At 59.8% G+C, this 21,516-nt stretch overlaps 1 protein-coding gene across 3 annotated transcripts; it reads left to right on the forward strand.

Annotated features, from left to right (window-relative positions):
* Positions 1-596: 596 nt before the first annotated feature.
* ADAM11 (ADAM metallopeptidase domain 11) lies at positions 597-21,306 on the forward strand. 3 transcript variants are annotated; one of them, XM_069543618.1, is made up of 27 exons: positions 597-845; positions 1,315-1,490; positions 10,467-10,543; positions 10,715-10,781; positions 11,740-11,825; positions 11,916-11,991; positions 12,396-12,462; positions 12,531-12,598; positions 12,941-13,015; positions 13,100-13,171; positions 13,333-13,499; positions 14,007-14,091; positions 14,213-14,303; positions 14,420-14,471; positions 14,967-15,066; positions 15,157-15,228; positions 15,338-15,430; positions 15,806-15,886; positions 16,369-16,419; positions 16,529-16,592; positions 16,815-16,914; positions 17,114-17,233; positions 17,325-17,493; positions 17,583-17,697; positions 17,785-17,875; positions 18,553-18,570; positions 19,102-21,306. In XM_069543618.1, exons 1-27 carry the CDS (start codon positions 776-778, stop codon positions 19,115-19,117), a joined length of 2,319 nt encoding a protein of 772 aa, XP_069399719.1. In that variant the 5' UTR covers positions 597-775; the 3' UTR covers positions 19,118-21,306. The 3 variants fall into 3 exon arrangements, with proteins under 3 accessions (XP_069399719.1, XP_069399718.1, XP_069399720.1); XM_069543617.1 differs by lacking the exon at positions 19,102-21,306 and having other exon boundaries at positions 762-845; positions 18,553-18,683; XM_069543619.1 differs by lacking the exons at positions 597-845; positions 1,315-1,490; positions 10,467-10,543; ... (2 more) ...; positions 11,916-11,991; positions 19,102-21,306 and having other exon boundaries at positions 12,449-12,462; positions 12,531-12,594; positions 18,553-18,683.
* Positions 21,307-21,516: the final 210 nt, after the last annotated feature.

Here is a 21,516-nt window from a genome sequence, read left to right on the forward strand (position 1 = left end):
GGGGTACCATCCACCCAGAGAAGGAAACTGCTGGATAGAAAGGGGTCTGGTTTGAGAGGACCCCGAGTGCCCTGCTCGGCCGCGGGAGATCGCAAAGGCCCGAGGCGGCTGTGGGCCACAAGAGCTCTGCCCCTCACTCCTGCCCCTGGCTCCCCAGCCTTCGGGGAGCGGCGCTTGGGGCTGGTTCCAAGGAAGCCCCCTCCTGGGCTTGAAGCCGGAGCGGGGAGCACCGAGGCACGGCAGCCGTGGATCTGCTCCTGAAGGGCCATCTCCGGCTCAGAGCCCGGGGGTCCCTCTGTACCCCGCCTCCCGCCCTCTACGAACCGACGGGTCCTCGCAGCTCCCCAAGCAAGGGCGGCTGAGGAGGGGACCGCGAGGTGGACACCGGCGCGCCGCGCCCTGCACCTGCCGAGGGGGCCGAGGAGGGGCGGGAAGGCCGGTCCCGGGCGGGCGGCGCCTCTTTTGTCCTCGCGCCGCGGCGGCCCCGGCCCTGCCCGGCTGGGGGGGTCCGCGGGGGGCGGGGGCGGGCCCTCGGCTCACGTGCTCGCCGCTCGGCTCTTAACCCGGCCCGCCGCCCCGCCGGGATGGCCGCGGCCGGAGCGCGCTGAGCCGGGCGCCCTCCCCGCCGCCTGCCGCCGGCCCGCGCCCCTCGCCCGGCCGCCCGGCGCCCCCGCCCGCGCCGCCCGCAGCCCGCGCCTGCCCGCCCTCCGCTCCTCCCGCCCGCCCGCGCCGCGCGCCGCCGCAGCCCCCGGACCCCGAGGATTATGAGCGAGCCATGAGGCGGCTGCGGCGCTGGGCGTTCGCGGCGCTGCTGCTGCTGCTGCTGCCGCTGCTCCCCTCGCCCGGTGAGTGACCCCCGCCCGGCCCGGCCCCGGCGCCCCCTCCCTGCCCCCGCCCCGGGTTTTGCGGCAGTTTCTGCTGCAGCCACCTTTTCTGCAGTGCTCGGGGTGACAGCCGGTCCAGAGCGCGGGGGGCGGGGGGCAGGGGAGGAGGGAGGGTGCAGGCACCCACCTGTCCCCATCTGGCCCCCACCGCGGCCAGCCCCCTGTCGCCGGCCGTGGAGTCTGCAGGTCTCTGCGGCTTTGCGGGGAGATGGGGTTGGGGGGGCAGTCGTGACGGCCGGGCTGGAGTGCAGCAGCTCCTGGCCCCTCTCCCCTTCTTCAGGGCAGCAGGTCCTCCCACCCAGAACGCCCCCACCCCCGGGCTCCAAGGGCCTCAGCCGAGTGGGGGAGGGGCGTGCCGTACCCACCCCGTGCCCTGGTCTCTTGCCCCACCGGTGGGCATCCGTCTGCAGCCATGGCCTTCTCTCCCCAGGCGTGGGGACCGGGGGTCCTGCTGGAGCTCTGCGCTGGAGGGTCTCTCCACACTTGGGGGGCCCGGAAGCCCCGGAGGTCACAGAGCCCAGCCGTCTGGTGGGGGAGAGCTCCGGGGGAGAGGTCCGAAAGCAGCAGTTGGATACCAGGGTCCGCCAGGAGCCTCCGGGTGGCCCGGTGAGTGGGGGGGACGGTGAGGCCAGGGGGCTGAAGCAGGCCTTAGAGCCCAGGGGCGACCACGGGGCAGCCTGGGCTTGGGCGCCTCCCCTTCCGTGCAATGGGCTACCCAGAGGGTGCTGGAACCCCCTAGTGGGAGCACCTGCCTGCCCCTCTCCAGGCCCCCTCCCATCAGGGTGGGGATTCCCTGCCTTCAGAGGACCCAGAAGGCCCAGGGCTCAGTCCAGCCTTGGTCAGCCTTCCACCAGCCCCCTCTCCTGTCCAAATAAGCGATCCTACACCACATGGAGCTTGGGGAGGGCAGTGAGAGGCAGGAGGAAGCAGCTAAGAACCAAGTCAGGGGTTAGGGCTCCTGCGTTTCTGCCACAGCCACTCTCAATGGGCTTTTGGAGGGACCAACTTAGTGCTTGCGTCTGCCTCAGTTTCCCCCTGTGCACTGAGAGAACCGCTGTTCTCCTCCCCTTTCTTGCTGTGGGTGGGGCCTTGGGAAAAGGTTCGAGGCCCCAGGCTCACTCACAAATGCCAACTCCTCACCCCCTGTCCCTTTCAGCTGCCAGGCCCCTCCTGCCTCCCTGAGGAAGGTTAGAAATGAAGGAGATTAATTGCAATTAATAATTAATTAATATCATGTGAATAATAATCACCCAGATGGAATATTCATTCAGCACGCCTCGGCTCTCCAGGAGCTCGAAGCTGAAAGTTAGCCAGGCCAACGGGGGCGGCGAGGGCGGGATGGCAAGTCCTGGCAGAAACAGGAGGCGTAGAGAGACTCAGAGGAAGGGTACCACCAAGGTCTGGGAAGTTTTGGCAGCTGGGAGTGGTGGGAGGTGAATCGAGCTGGGCAGAGAGAGGAAGGAGGGAAACGGAGGCTAGCATTATGGACATCTGTCAGACTGGCATCTGGCCCTGCCTAATGTACTTGGTTAAAAGCCCTTAGAGGGGGTGGAGGGGGCTGTGGGGGTGCAGGGGGAGCTGGTCAGGAAATGGAATGTAGCAGGAAGGCAGCATGCATAATAGATGGACCATCACTCAGGGCAGTGCCTGAGAGAGCAGGGGAGGGGGTGTTTAATGGTCCTGAGCAGGGAGGCCTGGGAGAGGGGCAGAGGGGAGGGGGAGAGGAAGGTGGGCTAGAAGGGAGGGTAAGGGGATAGAGGCTGCCCAGGCTCCCTGGCAGGTGGTAGATGGGCAGTAGGGATGGTCCCAGGGCCAGGGATGGGGTCATCCTGGCTGGGTTTTGTCCTCAGTTCGACTTTCTCCCCTGGTGCCTCCCTGCCTGTGAACCATGGCTGGGAGCTGACTTCTGTTGCAGGCTTCTGGGTCTCCTGATTGGTATCCTAGGGGATGTCCAGATTGTAGGAGGGGCTGTCGCCACAGTGGGATCAGAGGACAGAGATGAGGGAAAGCTGGGGGGCCAGGGAGGAATGAAAAGCGGCTGCTCCTTCAGCTGAGTGCTCCCTGAAGACAGAGTCCCAGGCAGGATTCTGAGGTATGGTGGTGCCTGTGACGCAGGGGAGACCAGGATGGGTGCGACTAAACCGGATGGGATACACAGAGGATGGGGAACCTCTTTGGGTGTTGCTCTGCTGGGTAAATGGCTGGCATGTGTGGGTGGCCAAGTCTGAATAAGCCAAACAGGGTGTCTGGAGGGCAGGAGTGGAGGGTTCTGTGGATCTGTGGGTCACAGTCACCTCCAGTGGGGATCTCTCTCCCTTCTCTTGGACCTCACCTCAGCCTCCCCAAGAGACTGACTCATTGTCCTGCCTTGTGTGTATTTGTTTCCACCGAGGTGGACTTCTCACAGCTCTGTAAGGCCGGCAGGTACCTTTTGTTTACCCATTTTGTAGATGCGCAAACGGGTTCAGAGATGTTAAGTAACTTGCCCAAAGTCAATGAGATCTTTAAATATATCTATATATCGATATATCTATATATCGATACATAGATCTGGCTACACCGGGTCTTAGTTGCAGCATGAGAACTCTTAGAGTCGGCATGTGGGATCCAGTTCCCTGACCAGGGATTGAACCCAGAGCTTTAGGAGCACAGAGTCTTGGCCACTGGACACCAGGGAAGTCCCAATGAGACCTTTATCAGTGGAGTGATTTTCTCCAAGACCAGGGCTCTTCCCTTGGTGCCATTCGGCACTCTCTGGATTTAGGCACAGGCAGCACTTTCCAACCCTACCCAGCACAGGGTGGAGGAGGATCAAGGGAGACTAGATGAGATGTCTGGAATATTCCCTCCTCACTGGAATGCCTCCCGCTCCTGCTGGGCATTTCTCCCTGGAGCACTTTTGGCCTCAGAATCTCAGGGGCTCTTGGTGGAGCCTGCGCAGCCCTGAGCCCAGTGACCCAAAGGAAGAGCCCCCTAACCCCCGCCACTGTGTGGTTTTGTCCAAAGTTCTTGCACCCATTTGGGACCTCAAGCCAAGCAAGTTGTTGGGGCGGCAGCAAGGTCTCCATCTGCTATGGGTCACATGGTGAGTTGGGGGACACATGCTGGCTGGCAGGGTGGGATAGGGGCATCTGGGGTGCTCACCTGCTCCAGTCTTGGGCTGGCCACCGCACCTTTCTGATCCCTAGCTTCTGGATCCCTCAAATCAAGATGATGAGAACATTCATCTCAGACCCACCCACTGCCAGGAGGTGGTGATGGGGAAAGACTCCTGACTTTTGTGAGCAGGGACCAGGGAGAGGGAAGCTGGCCAGGAAGGAATTAGAAGCAGGGGGAATTAAAGCTTAAATTTACTGGGCCCTTGGTGGGATAGACACTGTTCTGCCTTTGTGTCTTATTAATTTATGACATCCTCAACTCAGTTCCAGGAGGTGAGGATATTATTATCCCCATTTCACAGATGAGGAAATAGGCACAGAGAGGTGAAGTACTCCAGGTCACACAGCACTTAAGTAGCATGTCCAGATTGATTTTCAGGGCAGCCCTCTTAGCCAGTGCATGCTGGCCTCTCGCTCAGGGGTACAGCAAAGAGGGGGCCAGGGGCCTCTGCCTTCTTTGCCACAGCTCTCTTCAACACCTCACTTCTGTCCGGTTTGCAAGCAGGCTGGGCCTAGGGCCAAGAGGTGGGGGAGCTTCTGGAAGTGCAGAAACTGTGATCAGCGGGCAGCTGCAGCTGGGAGTGAGGTGGAAGAGTGAAGCTGGGCCACAGTGTATAGTCGAGCTGGTTGTTCACTGCACAGGGGTACCTGGGTCAGTGGGCTGAATGAATCGGAGGCTGTTTGTGTTCTGAAGGGATCAAGCTGCTATGTGGGCTGTGCCTCCCCCTGGAAAAACCCAGCCTCCTTCAGAATAAAATGGAGGGCAGGATGTGGGTTACTGAACAGAGGGGTGAAGGGTCCCAGGGCTGTGAGTCAGCTGGAGGAGGGGACCTCAGTCACTGGGTTGAGCTCCTGTGAGGGCTGTCCCGACCATCAGTTGCCACCTGGAAGCCCTTGACCAAGGGTGTGTGCCGCAGTGTTCATGCTGTCTTGCTGCAGAGGGTTGGGGGGCAATTAGGCAAGCCTTAGTTCCCCTGCCCTTGCAAGACAGCAGTCACGGGCAGGGAGCCACAGGATCTGTGCCTGGAGCCCTAGAACCCGCCCTGAGCCAAGGCTGTGCTGTGGTTTCTGTGGCCAAGGTCACAGCTCTGCCCTGGGGTCAGAGGCAGGAGGGGGTTCCTGGAGGAGGCTGGTGGCTGGAAGCCAGGGCTAGGATCTGCGCTGAGTCCAGCTTGCTCCAGGGAGGGCCATGAACCAGCCCTGCCTTGAGGTTGGGCAGAGAGAATACATTCAGGAAGCTCAGTTTCCCTTTGAAAGGCTACGCCTGTGGCTTGAGGCAGGACAGCTTCTGTGAGTCCTGGCTCCCCTGCTTCTGACTGAGTGACCTGGGCAAGCCTTCTGAACCCTAACTTCCCCACCCATGAGATGGGGTAACAGTGGTCCCTACTTTGCCAGACTGCTGGGAGGATTAGAGGAGATGACGGGCGTCAGGTGTCCTGCCTGGGATCCGGCAAGAGCAGATGTTCAACATCTGTCAGGCCTGCCCTCCCTCCTGGGCCTGTGGCAGGAGCGCTGGGTGCCAGAAACAGGAGCTAGGGCATTTAGGGTTACCTGTCAGACTCCGGGCAGGTTTGTAGCAGCGGCGGGGGCGGGGGGGGGGGCGGGCAACATGGCAGGCGTCTTGAGTCCTCTCTAGCCAGACTAGCCTGTGGACTTGGCCTCACCTAAGCACCCCTCCTGATTGCCTAGAGGGACCCAGCTGCCCAGACTCTGTCCCCAGAGAGACTAATGACCCTGTAAGGAAGTGACTCTGTCTTTAAGCATTTAGGTCAAATTCCCTTATCAGAAATTGTCCCAACTGTGCTTACTCCCCGGGACTCCCATGGTCCTGCTGAAAAGTGGAGCCTCATTGCATCTTGAGGGACCAGGGCAGGGAACGGCGAGGGGGATTTCTCCCAGGTCGAGGCTCCTGCCTCTCTGGCTCCTCCCCATCTGCCACCACCAGCCCACATGGTTTATCCAACTCCTCAAAGCTCAGTTCCGCTGGAACATTTACACTTCTTTCTTCATTTATTATTACTAACCCTTGTGAGATGGCTCAGACAGTAAAGAATCCACCTGTAATGCGGGAGACCTGGGTTCTATCCCTGGACTGGGAAGATCCTCCGGAGAAGGGAACAGCTACTTACTCCAGTATTCTTGCCTGGAGAATCCCATGGACAGAGGAGCCTGGAGGGCTGCAGTTCATAGAGTCGCAAAGAGTCGGACATGACTGAGCAACTAAGCACAACCTTTGTGAGAATAACATGTTAAAGAGGGCTTTCCTTTAGTCCTCATGACAACATCATTTTACCAGTGGGGAGACTGAGGCTCAGAGGGGGTAAGCAGCTCACTTTTCTTTCTGATGCCTTTCCTACAACATAAGTGTAGGGGCTCCTGGGCAGGAAAAAGGGCGGGTGCAGCTGGAGCCCCAGGGGCCTACACACCACCCCTGTGAAAAGTTGAATCAGTGACCAAAGAAATCAGTGTGCCCGAGGGTCCAGGAATAGAGGGGAGCCAGAGCCCTGTCAGGAAGATCCACTGGGCAAGGGATAGGCTACCCACTCCAGTATTCTTGGGCTTCCCTTGTGGCTCAGCTGGTAAAGAAATCACCTGCAATGTGGGAGACCTGGGTTCAATCCCGGGGTTGGGAAGATCCCCTGGAGAAGGGAAAGGCTACCCACTCCAGTATTCTGGCCTGGAGAATTCCATGGACTGAATAGTCCATGGGGTCACAAAGAGTCAAACACGACTGAGCCACTTTCACTCCACTTCAGAGCCCTGTCGGGTGGGTGGGTGGAGGCTTGTGGTCACAGACAAGGATGAGGAAGAGAAGGTCCTGGAAGAGATGGAGGTTCAGAGGGAGGGGTTCAGGTTGCTGTGTGAGGAGTAGTGCCTGGATGTTCGAATTTTGGGGCATTCGGGAACCAGAAAGGCCTGTAACCTCCTCCTTCCTGGGACTCTCCAAGACTCCTCCCCAAGACTCTACACCTCCCCGTAGGTGTAGAGAGGAGCCCTGGCACCTGTATTATCATTCTAGAACTCCAGCAGGGTCTTTACCTCCTGACCTCTGCATCCTATCTGGTGTTGGGCAAGCAGATGCCTGGAGAGTGGACCAGCTGGCGACAGGGAAACCTCGGGGTGGGCAAGGTCACCGCAGCCGGGTGGTCACAGCGCCTGTGAGCAACAGGAACGCCAGCCGGAGGGCGAGCCTTGACCCAGCGCCTCCCCAGTGTGGCCCTGGGCCAGTCACCTCCAAGTATCCCTCCCTGGCACTTATAAAATGAGCACCAGACGGCCTGGGCGGGTTGAGATCAAATGAACCTGAGCACGTGGGAGCCAGTGGCCGAGGAGCAAGAGGCAAGCTCAGGGCATGGGGTGGAGGCCCGGTCGGCTGTCACCAGCAGCTGGGTGCAGGGGAGGACGGCAGTCAGGGACACTAGGGGCTCCCAAGGGAGGGACTGAGGGATCACAGGAGAGGTCAGGGCCGGGCCGGGCTGGGGCAGGAGCCCAGTCACGCTAGGAACAATTGGGTTAATAGAACATGAGCTGAAATCTTGTGGGGGTGGGAGGGTGGTTAGGACTCTGGTGCCAGCTGAAGCCCCCTTCCAGCCACCTGGGGTACAGAGGTCCTGGGGACTGAGGTGGGTTTGCCTGATCTTTCCCTTCCTGCAAACAAGGGGTGTCCCCATCGTGTCCCCCACATCGGGCCAGGTCAGGCAGACCTGCACAGCTATGCACTTTCCATCCCCTTTCTCCTGGGCCTGCCTCCCAGCCCCGACAGCAGCCCCTGCACTGCCCTAGGTCCCCTCCTGGTCTGAGCCCTGTGTCCTGCTAGGACAGAGACACAAGCTGCTGGGGAGGCGCCCAGTCCCATTAGGCCCTGCCAGGTAGGGAGGGGGCCAAGGCCTCGGCAGGCTGCAGAAGGGCTGGGGACAGAGGGGACCTGGGGTCTGCTCCCTCACTGATCTGGCTTTCTCCACAGGGGGTGGTCAGCTTGGTCCTCACAGAGAGCGGGGAGCCTGGTGGGTTAGCTCACCGACTTCCTTAGTGGGGGAGATTCTGCAAGCACCAGGGTCGCCCCTTCCAGAATCCTCTGAGCCCAGACAGCCTCTGCCACACAAGCCAACCTCACAGGCTTGCATCTAGGCTCCTCTTACCATTTTCAGAGGAAAAAGTCTGAACTCAGAGAAGTTGCTGGATTATCCCTGAGGCCACCAGCTTCCGAGAGTGAAATCAAGGCAAGGGGCCTGGACAGGTTGCTCGCCTGGGTGGCCAGCATAGAGGCAGGAACAAAGGCTTGTCCCTGGGCCAGAATAAATGAGTAGAAACAGACCTAAGGGCAGGAGAGAAAAGAGGTGGTCCAGACAGGGATGGGTGGGGAAGGCAGAGAGAGTCTAAGTCCCCCAAGGGGAGAGGGAGGGCAGGGATGGGCCAGACCAAGGAGGTAGGGTACTGGGGACAGAGCTGGTCGGGGCCCAGCTGCAGGGGGAAAGCAGAGATGATCCAGGCCAAGGTGGGGAGAAGGAAGCAGTGACTCCTTGTCCTTGACTTTCTATTTCAAGTCTAATCGATGCTCTAGGGGCTCAGGATGAGGCTTGGAGCGTCAGTTAACCTGGGATGGGGTGAGTCCGTGTCCTTGGGACTCAGAGGGGTGCCGACCCAGGCTCTGGCCCTTCTGCACTCTCACCCTGATTCCCAGGGCCTCTCATGGACACTGGGCCACTTCCACCTTACCTCACCTTCCAGGTAAAAAGGCCCCAGAAGCTGATTCCTGAGGCTTGAATCCCAGCTCTACCACTTCTTAGTCTTATGGCCATGGGCAAGTTAGTTAGCCTCTCTGTGCCTCAGTTTCCCCATGTGTCAGATGAGGATAACAGTAGCATCTATTTCATTGGGTTGTTTGTTGAGAAGATCGAATATGATGATACTTTAAGTAGTTTAGGCTTCCCAGGTGGTGAAGGGGTAAAGAATCCATCTGCTAATCCAGGAGATGCAGGGGGCACAGGTTTGATCCCTGGGTTGGGGAGATCCCTTGGAGGAGGAAATGACGACCCACTCCAGTGTTCTTGCCTGGAAAATTCCATGAACAGGAGACTGGTGGGCTACAGTCTATGGGGCTGCAAAGAGTTGGACAGGACTTAACGACTGAGCATGCACACGTGAAGTATTTAGAACAGTGCCTGGCACATACTAAGGGCTCATGAAGAGAAGTCTAGGCAGTTGACCAGGAAGCCGCCTCGCTTTTATGACATTGGGGCTCCCCTCCTTCTTGTAACCTACTCCCCCCACAAAAAACGACAGCCAACAAATTTCCTCACATCTGTACAGCTTGGTGGTGGGCCCCTCATCTGGGGATCTGGATTTTAGCCTTCTTGAATGGATGGGTGTGAGAAGGCTCCAGCCTCGGGTAGGCCCTTCTCCTGCTTCCAGATTTCTTGTAAGACCTAAGGCTTGCAGTGGGCATGGGAGCTGAGAAGGCCGACTCCCACTCAGCCCAGACTCTCCTGCCCCTTCTTATCTCAGGGTCGCTTTCCTTCCAGGCTCACTAGCTTCAGCTCTGGAGCACTGCCCCTGCCCCCGCCCCCGCCCCCACAGTAGCTGGGCACCCAGGCCTGGGAGGGCAGCCATCTTGCTCAGGCCTGGTACGTTGCCATGACAACCTGGAGCTGCCCAGCCCCACTGCAAAGGCCCCTCTGAAAAATTTATCGAGAAAACTTCCGTGTTTAAAAATTAACCATGGGATTGAAATATTAAAGATGAACTGCTTTGGGCGAGGCAGAGGGCAATGGACTTGAGGGTAGAGGAGCCAAGTTCTTTCCTCCTGACAGACTGGTATTTGCCCATCACTCGAGCTTCCAGGGGCCCTTCGATCAATTCTAACCCTGTCTGGAGCGTACAAGGCCTCCTCCATAAATTGAGGCTGGGGCCAATGTAGGGAGGGGGACATAGGGAGGAAGTGAGAGACCTGCTTCAGTGGGGCCTGGGGGTCACACTGCACCCCATCTCCTGTTTGCCTCTTTCCCATGATACTTCTAGGGGCCTCCCTTTAGTCCACGTGGGGGTGGCCCTGCCAACAGCAGGGAGGGTCTGGTGTGAGGCAGTGGGCAGGCTAAGCTGCCTTGGTCCTTCCCTGCTGCTCCTGTAGACTGGCCCCAGGGAGGCACCTACACCAGAGAGCATGGGCTGGCACCCAGAGAGCAGGGAGGTCAGTGCCTAAGGATGCCCACGCCTGCCCCTCCACCTCAGGAAAGGACAGGGTCTTGGAGGAAGATGAGCTTGGAGGAAAGCATCTTCCTCCAAACCAGTGGTCCCCACAGCTGCTGGGGCTGGGCCATCCCCTCCCCAGGGCTGCTGCCTGTACCCTGGTTTCCCTGGTCCCCCAGTTCCTGCCTCCTGGCCTCCCCAGGTCGACTCCCCTTCTGCCTTCCCTCCTTTCCCCCAGCCTGTCCATCTGGCCCAGGTGAGCTTCGTCATCCCAGCCTTCAACTCCAACTTCACTCTGGATCTGGAGTTGAACCAGTGAGTGTGGCCTGGAGTCCAGGGGCTGAGCCCTCCGCGGGTGGGCAAGGCATGCCTGGGCTGGGGGCTGGGCTGGGGCAGGGGGCCTGGATCTGAGCGGGGTTGGGTCCCAAGCAGGACCCAGCACCACCTTGACCCCCTCCTTCCTCCTGCCCACTCCGTCTGTTCCAGTCACCTTCTCTCTTCACAATACGTGGAGCGCCACTTCAGCCGGGAGGGGCCGACCCAGCACAGCACTGTGAGTGCCTTTGGAAGGGGCCAGGGAGGTGGAATGACGGGTAAGGTGGTCGGTGGAGGTGGGCTTGGGGGTATACTCTGCACTGAGGATTGGCCTGGCCCCTCCAGGATCAGAGTCCGGGCGGCCTGTCAAATGGTGTGGAGCTCTGAGCTCCCCTTGCCCAACTCCAGGGGACAGACCCCCAGCCAGCCTATCTGCCAGCCTGGAGACATTTCAAGACCCCCCAATGTTCCATGGCCAGAATCTTGTTCAGCACCAAGGCCCCAGGAATTCCTGGCTCCCTGGGACCCCAGGGTCCCAGGCCCGAAGGCCCAGGGGTGTGAGCAAAGATGAATGAGTGTCTATAAATAGCCTCGGCCCTTCCCCTCCAGCTTGTTCAGTAACTGGAGCACAAGTAATTCTGCAGGAAGCAGAGGCGAGGGGGTGTCAGTCCCCTCTGACCCGTGAGCCGGGCCAGGAGGAAACGCGCTGCTCAGTTCCTCAGCTGCAGACCACGTGACCAGGGTTGGTCCACGGAGGCTGAGGCATCTGTGAACACACTATGTGTGAAATGGTGTGTGTGTTGGGGGTGAGCCCATAGCTCTCATCTGATTAAGCAAGCGGATCCATGGTAAGCACTTAGAACACTGCCTGGCACACAGTAGGTGCTATGTGAATGTCATTTAGTCTTCTCAAAGAAGTCTGTGACCCCTGTACCAGCCCCAGTTCATGGTTAAGAGGCACTGATGTGCTCCAGGGTCCTCATGTTGTAGATGAGGTAAGGGAGGCTCAGAGAGGGCTAGGAACTTGCCCAGGGTGAAACAGCCAATTAGGAGCACAGCCAGAGCAGAGCCGGGCTCCAGGTCCCCAGATTTCCAGCCACCTGCACAACACATGGGGCAGCTTCAGTAGCCCTCACGCATCCTCCTGCCTTCATGCTGGGAAGGGGTCACGTACATCACGCTCTCTGCTCCTCTAGGGTGCTGGAGACCACTGCTACTACCAGGGGAAGCTCCGAGGGAACCCCCACTCCTTTGCTGCCCTCTCCACCTGCCAGGGGCTGCAGTGAGTGTGGGGAGGGGCTGGGTGGTGGGAGGAGCCTCCAGGCCTGGGGACGGGTGGGGATGGTGGGGAGCTGCGTTTCTCTCACTGCAGTGGGGTCTTCTCTGACGGGAACTTCACCTACATCGTGGAGCCCCGAGAGATGGCCGGGCCTCGGGAAAATGCCCAGGTGAGCCCCCCCACACTCATCATCCCAGTGGCTGTCATCTCAGTGGCTGCGGCTGCCTCCTCCCCCCTCACCCCCCTCCACCTTGGTAACCTCAGCCTCACTGCCCTCTGCAGTGACCCCAGCTCTGGTTCCCTCCTCCTGTGCCCCCTATCTCCAATGTCCCCTCTGTCCTCCAAGTAACCTCCCACCAGGCTCCAGTGTCCTTTGCCCCTATCTCTCAGGGCACCCCCAGGTCTTGACCCTGGAATCTGAGCATCTGGGAGACCAGATTTGACATGGGAGCTCTGGCCAGTGCTGGGTCACCCTGGGGTGGGGTGAGGGGAAGGGCTGGAGATGTCCCCACATAATGGGGCTCAGAGCAGACCTGGCCAGCCCCCCCAAGAACTCATTTCCCCTCATTGCAGGGACCCCTTCCCCACCTCATTTACCGGACCCCTCTCCTCCCAGCCCCCTTCGGATGCAGGGAGCCAGGTAAGGGAGGGAAAGCGGGGCTAGGGAGGGGGCCGGCTGTGCCCCCCTCACCGGCACCCTCCCTCCAGGCTGCCTGTTTGCTGCCCCAGACCATCCTGCTCCTCCAAACAGGCCGAGGCTGAGAAGGAAAAGGCAGGTACGGGGGCCCGTACAGACCTCCCACTGCAGAGACCTCGGGCAGTGGTCCAGACAGGACACCCCCATCTGTAGCTGGGGCAAAGGAGGGCTCTGACTGATGCAGTTGGAGGTCAGAGAACATCCCTGGGAGGAAGCCCCCCACCAACTCCCTAAGGCTAATGTCTACACACATCCCCGCCCTGGGCAAACCGAGGCTGCCTGCCTCATACCAAGGCTGGATGGGACCCCCACCAGTGGGGAGCTGGTACTGTTCCTGGCTGGAGCCCAGCCCCTCTCGAGTCTGTCCGCGGCTTGACCAGATGTGGAGGGAACTGATTCCAAGTGCCCACCCACGCCCTAGGTCCGCCGGGGCCACCCTACAGTGCACAGTGAGACCAAGTATGTGGAGCTGATTGTGATCAATGACCACCAGCTGGTACGTTCCCAGGTGGGGGGGCGGTGACTTTGGGAAGAGGGACTGGGAGCAGCCTGGCCCTCTGCGCACTCTCTTCTCTCCCAGTTCGGGCAGATGCGGCAGTCGGTGGTCCTCACCAGCAACTTTGCCAAGTCCGTGGTGAACCTGGCAGATGTGGTGAGCAGCCCTCCCTGCCCTCCCCTCTCCTCCCACGCCCCACACTAATGCACATGTCCTTGGGGTGAGTGCTTGATGACATAGGCAGCCTCTGACCCCCACTTCCTGCATGGACAGATTGACCTCCAGCCCCCTCCTCATCTTCTCCCTTCCTGGCATAGATGTACAAGGAGCAGCTCAATACCCGCATCGTGCTGGTTGCCATGGAAACGTGGGCAGATGGGGACAAGATACAGGTGCAGGATGACCTCCTGGAGACCCTGGCCAGGCTCATGGTCTACAGGCGGGAGGGCCTGCCTGAGGCCAGTGATGCCACCCACCTCTTCTCGTGAGTCCCCCACTCCATGGACCCTGCCAGCCTCTGTTGGTCATTGCAGATCAGAGTTACTGAACATGGCTCTGGGCCAGGTGCTCTTGCAGGGCAAGGGGACTGGGATCCCCTTGTACCTGCCCTTGCAACAGTGGTGGGTCATCTTCCCCTGCCTCTTAGGCGGAGGCCCCTTTTCCCTACCCTGGTGACCTTCCTCTGCCCATCACCTCCCCTTCACCCTGCTCCCCCTTTCAAATGGTCCCAGCATCCCTTTCTCAGGGACCCAATCCCCTGGTACAGGAGAAAAATCTGATAAAAGGTCCTTGCAATTAGAGATGACCTATTAGAAATCCTTCATTTGGCTCATGGGCAAATGAACCCAAAAGGGGAAAGGGGCTTGCCTGAGTCACACAGGCTGACATGGAGGGCTCTGGTATGGGGGCTCACCTGTCTCCCCTCACAGCCCAGGTTAGCCACCAGGGAGAACAGGCTAGCCAGTTCTCCAGGCAACCCTCTCTCTTCCAGGGGCAGAACTTTCCAGAGCACCAGCAGTGGGGCTGCCTACGTGGGGGGCATCTGCTCGCTGTCTAGAGGAGGGGGCGTGAACGAGGTAAGCTGGGTGGGGTCGTGGCTGGGGTGGGGGATTGGAGGGAGGGGGCTGCGAAGGGCATGAACATTGTGCCTTTTGGAGGGATGTAGACATCTTTGGGTTCGATCTTCTTCACCCCAAGTATGACAACATGGGGGCCATGGCGGTGACTTTGGCCCAGACGCTGGGGCAGAACCTGGGCATGATGTGGAATAAACACCGGAGCTCGGCAGGTATCAGTGAAGACCCCCACCCCTAGCCCAGACCCACATTCTAGAAGTGAAGAGGGTGTCCACACAAGGGGGACCGTCTTTCACCCTCCCTTACATTCACCTGGCTCAACTTGCAGGGGACTGCAAATGTCCGGACAACTGGCTGGGTTGCATCATGGAGGACACTGGGTGAGTTCTTGGGCAAAGGGAGCCGCAGGGTGAGCACTGGGTGACATTCTGGACCTGGCTGCCTCAAGAGACCCCGCTCTCGGGACCACTCAGAATTCCAAGAAACGCAGTTGTCTGTGGACACTGTACACGGAGACATACATTCCCTAGCCGGACGCGAGTTGTCCAGGCTGCAACGCGCACAATCGCCACTGGGCGCCGCCAAAGCCTCGTTTGGAGGCCCCTCCGCTCCTCGGCTCACAAAACCTCTCTCGGACTCTCTCGGAGTCCTGAGGTTTTGGGGAGTCAACTGGAGCGGCATTCCCCGCCCACTGCCCTTTGATGGGCAAGCGGGAGGATTTTCGTGCAGTGTCCAGGCACTTCAGCCTGGACAGGATTTTCAGCCTCCTCGAGACAGTGACCGAGTCCTCCGGTGCACCCCATCCCAATCTTGAGAAGGGGCGAGAGGGTGCGCCGGCGGGCACTCAGCAGCACGGTCCCCTCACCCCTGCCCAGGTTCTATCTGCCCCGCAAGTTCTCGCGCTGCAGCATCGACGAGTACAACCAGTTCCTTCAGGAGGGCGGCGGGAGCTGCCTCTTCAACAAGCCCCTCAAGGTATAATATCAGCCACAGGGCGAGGAACGTGGGAGCGGGGCTTAGGCAGGGTCCCGGCCAGACTCGCGACACGACACCCCATCCCCGCAGCTCCTGGACCCGCCTGAGTGCGGGAACGGCTTCGTGGAGGCGGGGGAGGAGTGCGACTGCGGCTCGGTGCAGGTGCGAGACGGGTGCGGGCGCCAGGTGGGAGGCGGGGGACGCGGGGGTGGGTGCGAGGGAGGGTCTGGGTGGGGAGGGTCAGGGCGCTCCTTCTCTCTGTGTCCCTCAGGAGTGCAGCCGCGCGGGAGGGAACTGTTGCAAGAAATGCACTCTGACTCACGACGCCATGTGTAGCGACGGTCTCTGCTGTCGCCGCTGCAAGGTGAGTGGTACCCGCCGCAGGGGCGGGGAGGAGGCGGGACCGGGAGGTACTGGGCAGAGAACAAGTAGAGGGTGGGACTTAGGGAGGTGGGGCCGTAGGGGCGGCGGGGCTGAACGCGAAGAGAGCGCCAGTGGGAAAGGAGAGGGGCGGAATGTGCGGCACTCTACGTTCTATTGAAGGCGGGGCTACGGGGAGTGGGACGGAGCACCTGATGATAAGTGGTGGGGTGGGCGGAACCGTGAGCGGACCTGGGGACGGTGCAAGTGGGCAGGAAGAGGTCCGGGGCGGAGCCGAGGAGAGGGTGAGGCCGAGGAGGCGGGAAGACGCGGAAGTGCGTGGTTCTTGCTTGAACCCCGCAATGCATGCCTTCTCTAGTACGAGCCGCGGGGTGTGTCCTGTCGAGAGGCTGTGAACGAGTGCGACATCGCGGAGACCTGCACCGGGGACTCGAGCCAGGTCTGCCCGTCCCGGCTGCCCTGCGGACCCCCGAGCAAGGCGGCCATTATCTCTCTCGCCACCCTTCCTCTCGGCTGCTGGCGTCGCCACCGCTGATCAGGCTGTTTCTCATCTGAGATAGGAGTTTTTCATGTCTCCTGGCTTTGCTCTTCCAATCATTCGACCAGTATTTATAGTCTGGCTAGGTGCCTGGTGTGTACTAGGGATAACAGTGGATAATAATATTATTTAATGCCTAAATCCTTATTACATGCCAGTCATCGAGTACTCTCAGTCCTGTGAAGTAGGTGCAGAAAACTGATGGAGACTGGAGAGGCTTTGGGACCTGCTAAGCCATGTGATCTGAGTTCTCTGCTCTGTCTTTGACATGGAGGGACCCTGGGGCCAGAGCCCCCACCTGGCAGGCCTTTATTCTTCCCTGGAGCCGAACATAGCTCCCAGTCCTGGGGCAGCTCTATTCAGTCCAGTGCCTCTCTCCACAGTGTCCACCTAACCTGCACAAGCTGGACGGTTACTACTGCGATCACGAACAGGTATGAACGGATGGAGGCTCCTCCTCGTCTGGGTCTCTGGCTCAGTCCTGTCCTGGGTCTCTGTCTTGTCCTCAGTGTCTCTGTCTCTTGTCTCCTGATTGTCCCTTAGGGCCGCTGCTACGGAGGTCGCTGCAAAACCCGGGACCGGCAGTGCCAGGCCCTTTGGGGCCACGGTGAGTCTTTGGTTGGAGATGGGAGAAGGCATCTGGAAGACTGGAATTGAGAGGCTGGAGAGGGGGCAGGCTCTGGCTGAAACCCCCACAAAAGATATGCAGCTCCCCAGGATCTCAGTGACTCAGCTGGACTTAGAGTCAGGCCATTGTTGGAGAAGCAGGCCTGAGGTCCCAGGTGGGTTCTGGAGTGGGTAGGGTGACCCTGGCCTCTTCTCCCTACAGCGGCTGCTGATCGCTTCTGCTATGAGAAGCTGAATGTGGAGGGGACAGAACGTGGCAACTGTGGGCGCAAGGGGTCAGGCTGGGTCCAGTGCAATAAACAGTGAGTTGTCAAAGCTTCTGGTTGGGCCATCCCAGTTTGGGGGCTGGGGCTCTGGGGCTGGGCAGGGTTTTTTCAGAGATGGGGCAGGCTGTTGAGTCCTAATGGGAGACTGAAAAATCGGGGGATGGGGAGAGGGCAGACACGAGGTCTGTAGTTGGGTCTGAGTCAGACTTGGGTCCCACTGTCTCCACACAAACAGGGATGTGCTGTGTGGCTTCCTCCTCTGTGTCAACATCTCTGGAGCTCCTCGGCTGGGGGATCTAGGGGGAGACATCAGCAGCGTCACTTTCTACCACCAGGGCAAGGAGCTGGACTGCAGGTGTGGCTGGGACCATGGCTGGGGAAGGGGAGGTTGCAGCTGTGTGGGGGGTGGAGGGCAAGGGCAGAGGTTGGCTGTGCCGTCTCCCCAGGGGCGGTCATGTGCAGCTGGCTGATGGCTCAGACCTGAGCTACGTGGAGGACGGCACAGCCTGCGGGCCCAACATGTTGTGCCTGGACCATCGCTGCCTGCCAGCCTCTGCCTTCAACTTCAGCACCTGCCCGGGCAGTGGCGAGCGCCGGATCTGCTCCCACCACGGGGTGGGTGTCTGGAGGCCAGGGATCACGGGAGGGGCTTATAAGAGGGGACTGGGCCCTGCTTACCTGTACCGGCCCCACCCCTTCTCTAGGTCTGCAGCAACGAAGGGAAGTGCATCTGCCAGCCAGACTGGACAGGCAAAGACTGCAGTATCCACAACCCCCTGCCCACGTCTCCGCCCACGGGGGAGACAGAGAGATATAAGGGTGAGGCTGGAACTGGCCAGGGTGGGGCTCTGTCTTTCCCGTTCTCCTTGCCTGCCCCCGCCAACCCCACCCTGCTCTCCTCCCCAGGTCCCAGCGGCACCAACATCATCATAGGCTCCATCGCCGGGGCTGTTCTGGTTGCAGCCATCGTCCTGGGCGGCACGGGCTGGGGATTTAAGTAAGACATGAATACGCCCCCTACACCCTCTGCATTCCCCAGGGTTATCAGAACCCCAGGCTGAGGTTGGAGCTGAGGGGACCTCCCTGAGAGGTTAGCTAAACCAGAGCTCACACATCACAAGCCAAGCCAGCCCACAGGGTCCTGTTTTTACATTTAAAAAGATCAGTTACTCAGACTTTTAAAACCCAGGGATTTTATGTTAAGAATCCAGATTTCCAGCTTCTTTTGAAAAATGAGAAGATTGGGTCCCCCTGTTCTTCAGTGCCTCCCAGCTTGGCCACAGAGCGGAGCTGAGCGGGGGCTGCCTGAGTCCCCGGTCCCCAGGCCCTAATGGCTGTTCTGTGGCACCCATATTGGAGGCCCTCAAGCTGGTGTAACCCCTCACTGTATAGACGACAGACAGAGGCCCAGGGTCAGGGGGTGAGTTAGTTGCAGTCAGGACTCAAATGCAGGACTCCACTTCGGTAGGTTTTCCTGGACCTCCCTTCTTTTGTTTCCTCTGACCCTGAGACAAACATCCCTGGGCTTGTCATTAGCGTCTAGGGACAAAGGAATGTCTAGCATCTCTGGGGCAAGGTGTCTCCTGGGAGCCGGAGGCCCCTCCCTGGGAGAAGGGGAGGGTCACAGAAGTCTTCTTTTCCTTTCTCTGCCTCGCCTCGCTTTGGCTCCTGAAGAAACATCCGCCGAGGAAGGTACGACCCGACCCAGCAGGGGGCAGTGTGACGCCGGCCACGTTCTCCCTCCCGCTGTCCTTGTCTCCTCCATCTCATTCGTCACCTCGCATTCTGTTGATGGGGAGCTGGGGCCTGTTCCCCCACCCTTGCGGTCACAGCTGTCACTCCCGGGGTGGGAGAACCCCGCTCCAGGAAGAGAGTCCTCAACGTGCCCCGTGCCCCCTTCTCCAGCCCACTCACCCCCTCAGCCCTTGGTCCTTTAACTCCTGCCCTTCCAATGGTCAGCCCACCTCTGGCCCCGTGGAGCTGTAGCTGTGCGCGCGCCCCCCGCCCCACTCCTCCCCAGGGAAGGGAGCCTACCTCTGCGTCCCATCCGTTTTGTCTTTCATGTCACCACTGTCTGACCTCCCGCCAGACCCCCTCCCTGGCCAGCCTGTGACTCGCTGCCTCCAGGGCCCAGCACTGACCTCCCGGGGCCGGCTGAGGTGGGGGTGCTCTCCCTTTGAGCCCTGCCTCATATCCTCCCCTGATGCCCCCTCTCCGTTCCAGGTCCGGAGGGGCCTAAGTGCCACCCCATCCTCCCTCCGAGTCTGGCGCCCACCATCTCTGCCCAGAACCAGGAGGCTGCCCCCGCCCAGCCAAGGAGGGAGGCACCATGCAAATATCTTCCGGGCCCAGCCCTTCAACTCCTGGCCCCACAGGGGCATGGGGCCGGGTCGTGGCCCTGCCCTCACACCACCAGGGTGGACTAGGCCTGGAGGGCGTTTCCCTCATGGTCCCCCACCCCACCTCATGCGGCTTTGGCCTTGCACACCAACTCTCCTTCTGTGAATGTAGCCTCCATCATCACAGATTGCCACAGCTCAAGTTGGGCGGGGGGAGGGCACGCAGCCAGCGATGGGCGTGGTCTGGGATGGCCCCGCCTCAAAACCAGGCAGCTGGGACCTCAAAACCAGGCAACTGGAACCAGGGAGGGTCTAACCTCTCTGGGACCTAGGGGGAGGGAGCTGACATCAACCTTTTATTTTTTTCCTTTTTTTAAAAAAACTGAATCTCAACTGATGAATGTAACTTTGGGGGTGCTTGGGCCAGGCAGCTGTGGGGATATTTCGACATTTGCAGGAGGGACTGAAGGAGTTGAGGCCTGGCCATCCCTCTGGCCCTCCCCGAAGGGGTATGACTCTGGCCGTCCCCGCAGGGGTGGTCACACCTGGCATCTTCTCACTGAACAGTGGAAGTCCCCAAGCCAGGCAGGGGCCCGGCAACCCTGCGTACCCCCTCTGCCCAGCCCTGCTGAGCTTGGAGACAAGTCCGAGTGCTGAATCAAACCAAAGCTGCCTGTTCCGTGCCCGAGGCCTAGGTTATGGGTACGGCGACCACACGTCCCAGATTGTCTTCAATTCCAAAACAGTCATCTTGCTGTCCCTGCCAGGACGCATGTATTTGGGAAGAGGGTAGGGTCCTAGAATATATAGTCCCTGAAATGACCTGGCACCTTCCCCCTTTCAAGAAGGGTGATGCTGGGGCTGACTCAGGGTTTAGGTGCCCCTTGGCATGGCCTGGAGGTCCCAGGCGATCTCCTGGGGGAGCACTCTCCCAAGGACGGAAAGCCAGGGGTGGCCCAGTGCCTGGAGGGTTAGGGGCTCTGCCTGTGATGTGCGAGAGGAAGTAGGAAAAGGCAAGTCTTAACGTTTGATCCTCAGCTTCCAGAAACATCCTTAAGGCCCTGTCAAGCCCATTCTGCTCCTTAACCCCATTCCAGGGCCGAGTAGTAAGTTTACAGTCATTTTCCCCATTAGTCCTCCGATCTGATCTCCACTGCAGCCGAACCTGAGGCCAAGGCTGGGCAGAATTCCTCAGTCCCCCCACAAACAGTCCTGCCCATGGCCTTTCCTCATGACCTTCACTTGGGACATAGGAGCTCTGGCTCCTTGACTGCTAAAAACCAGCCGGCAGGGGCAAGCTGGGGATCAAGCTACCTTCTGGATGAAAGCCACAAATGAATGGAGCTCCTCTGCCCAGGGATACCCCCAAGCCTCCCCAGGGGTTTCTGAACACCCCCAGGGTCTTTGAGCTGCCTGTCTTAGTTCCTCTGGGGCATCTGTGAGGAGAAATCATGGAAGAAATGGCTCCCAGTTTATCTGTACCACCCCTCAGGGCAAACTGGGGACCGAGGCCCACTGACACATTTTAAGGTGGCTGGTTGCAGCTGCACTGGGGTCCTGGATACTGAGCTCCAGCTGGCACTGCCCAAGCAAGGGGGTGGGTGGGGTACCCCTCTGGCCAGTTCTGCCCCACCAGCCAGCCACACAAGCTGAGGTGGGGGCAGGAAGCTAAGGGCTGGGTTTTGCACTATTGCGGCGGTACCTTAAGGCATCCTCTTGTGGTACACACATGCACACAAGTGGCGATGCATCTGGCACAAGCATTTGGATCCACATCTCCGCACAAGCGTGAATACCTCTGCACACACAGGCACATCTGTGTGCGCGTGCACATGGGGTGGGGCTGGGGTGTGGAGAACCCAAGACTTCCTGTGACCAGTCCACCTGGCTCCCAGCTGTCCGCATCCTCCTGCCCCACCCTGGCAGCCCCCACCTTGGTGGCGCCCAGAGAAGGGTGGAGGCACACTGATGTGGGCCTGGAACTGGCTCCAAACAGCATCCTGTAAATATGTCATCTGGGGCTCGGGGTGGGGAGGCAGGGACAGGAACGTCCATTAAAGATCACGTCCCAGGGCTTCCATGGAACTCACACCAGCCTGTGTCTCCTTTCTGTGAATGACCACACTGTGGCCAGGACCCTCCCCCGTGCTCCGTGGCCCTGGAGGGAGTGTGATGATGACACCAAAAGCGGGAAGGGAGCACCCAGCACTGGGCGCTGGGAGATTGGGAAGAGGGGGCGTGGCTTTCCATTCAAGGCCAGGAAATAGGCACCGACTGGGTGGAGGGCCTGGCCTTTCCG

The sequence above is a fragment of the Ovis canadensis genome, chromosome 11 (assembly GCF_042477335.2).
Source record: "Ovis canadensis isolate MfBH-ARS-UI-01 breed Bighorn chromosome 11, ARS-UI_OviCan_v2, whole genome shotgun sequence".
NCBI classification, from domain to species: Eukaryota; Metazoa; Chordata; class Mammalia; order Artiodactyla; family Bovidae; genus Ovis; species Ovis canadensis.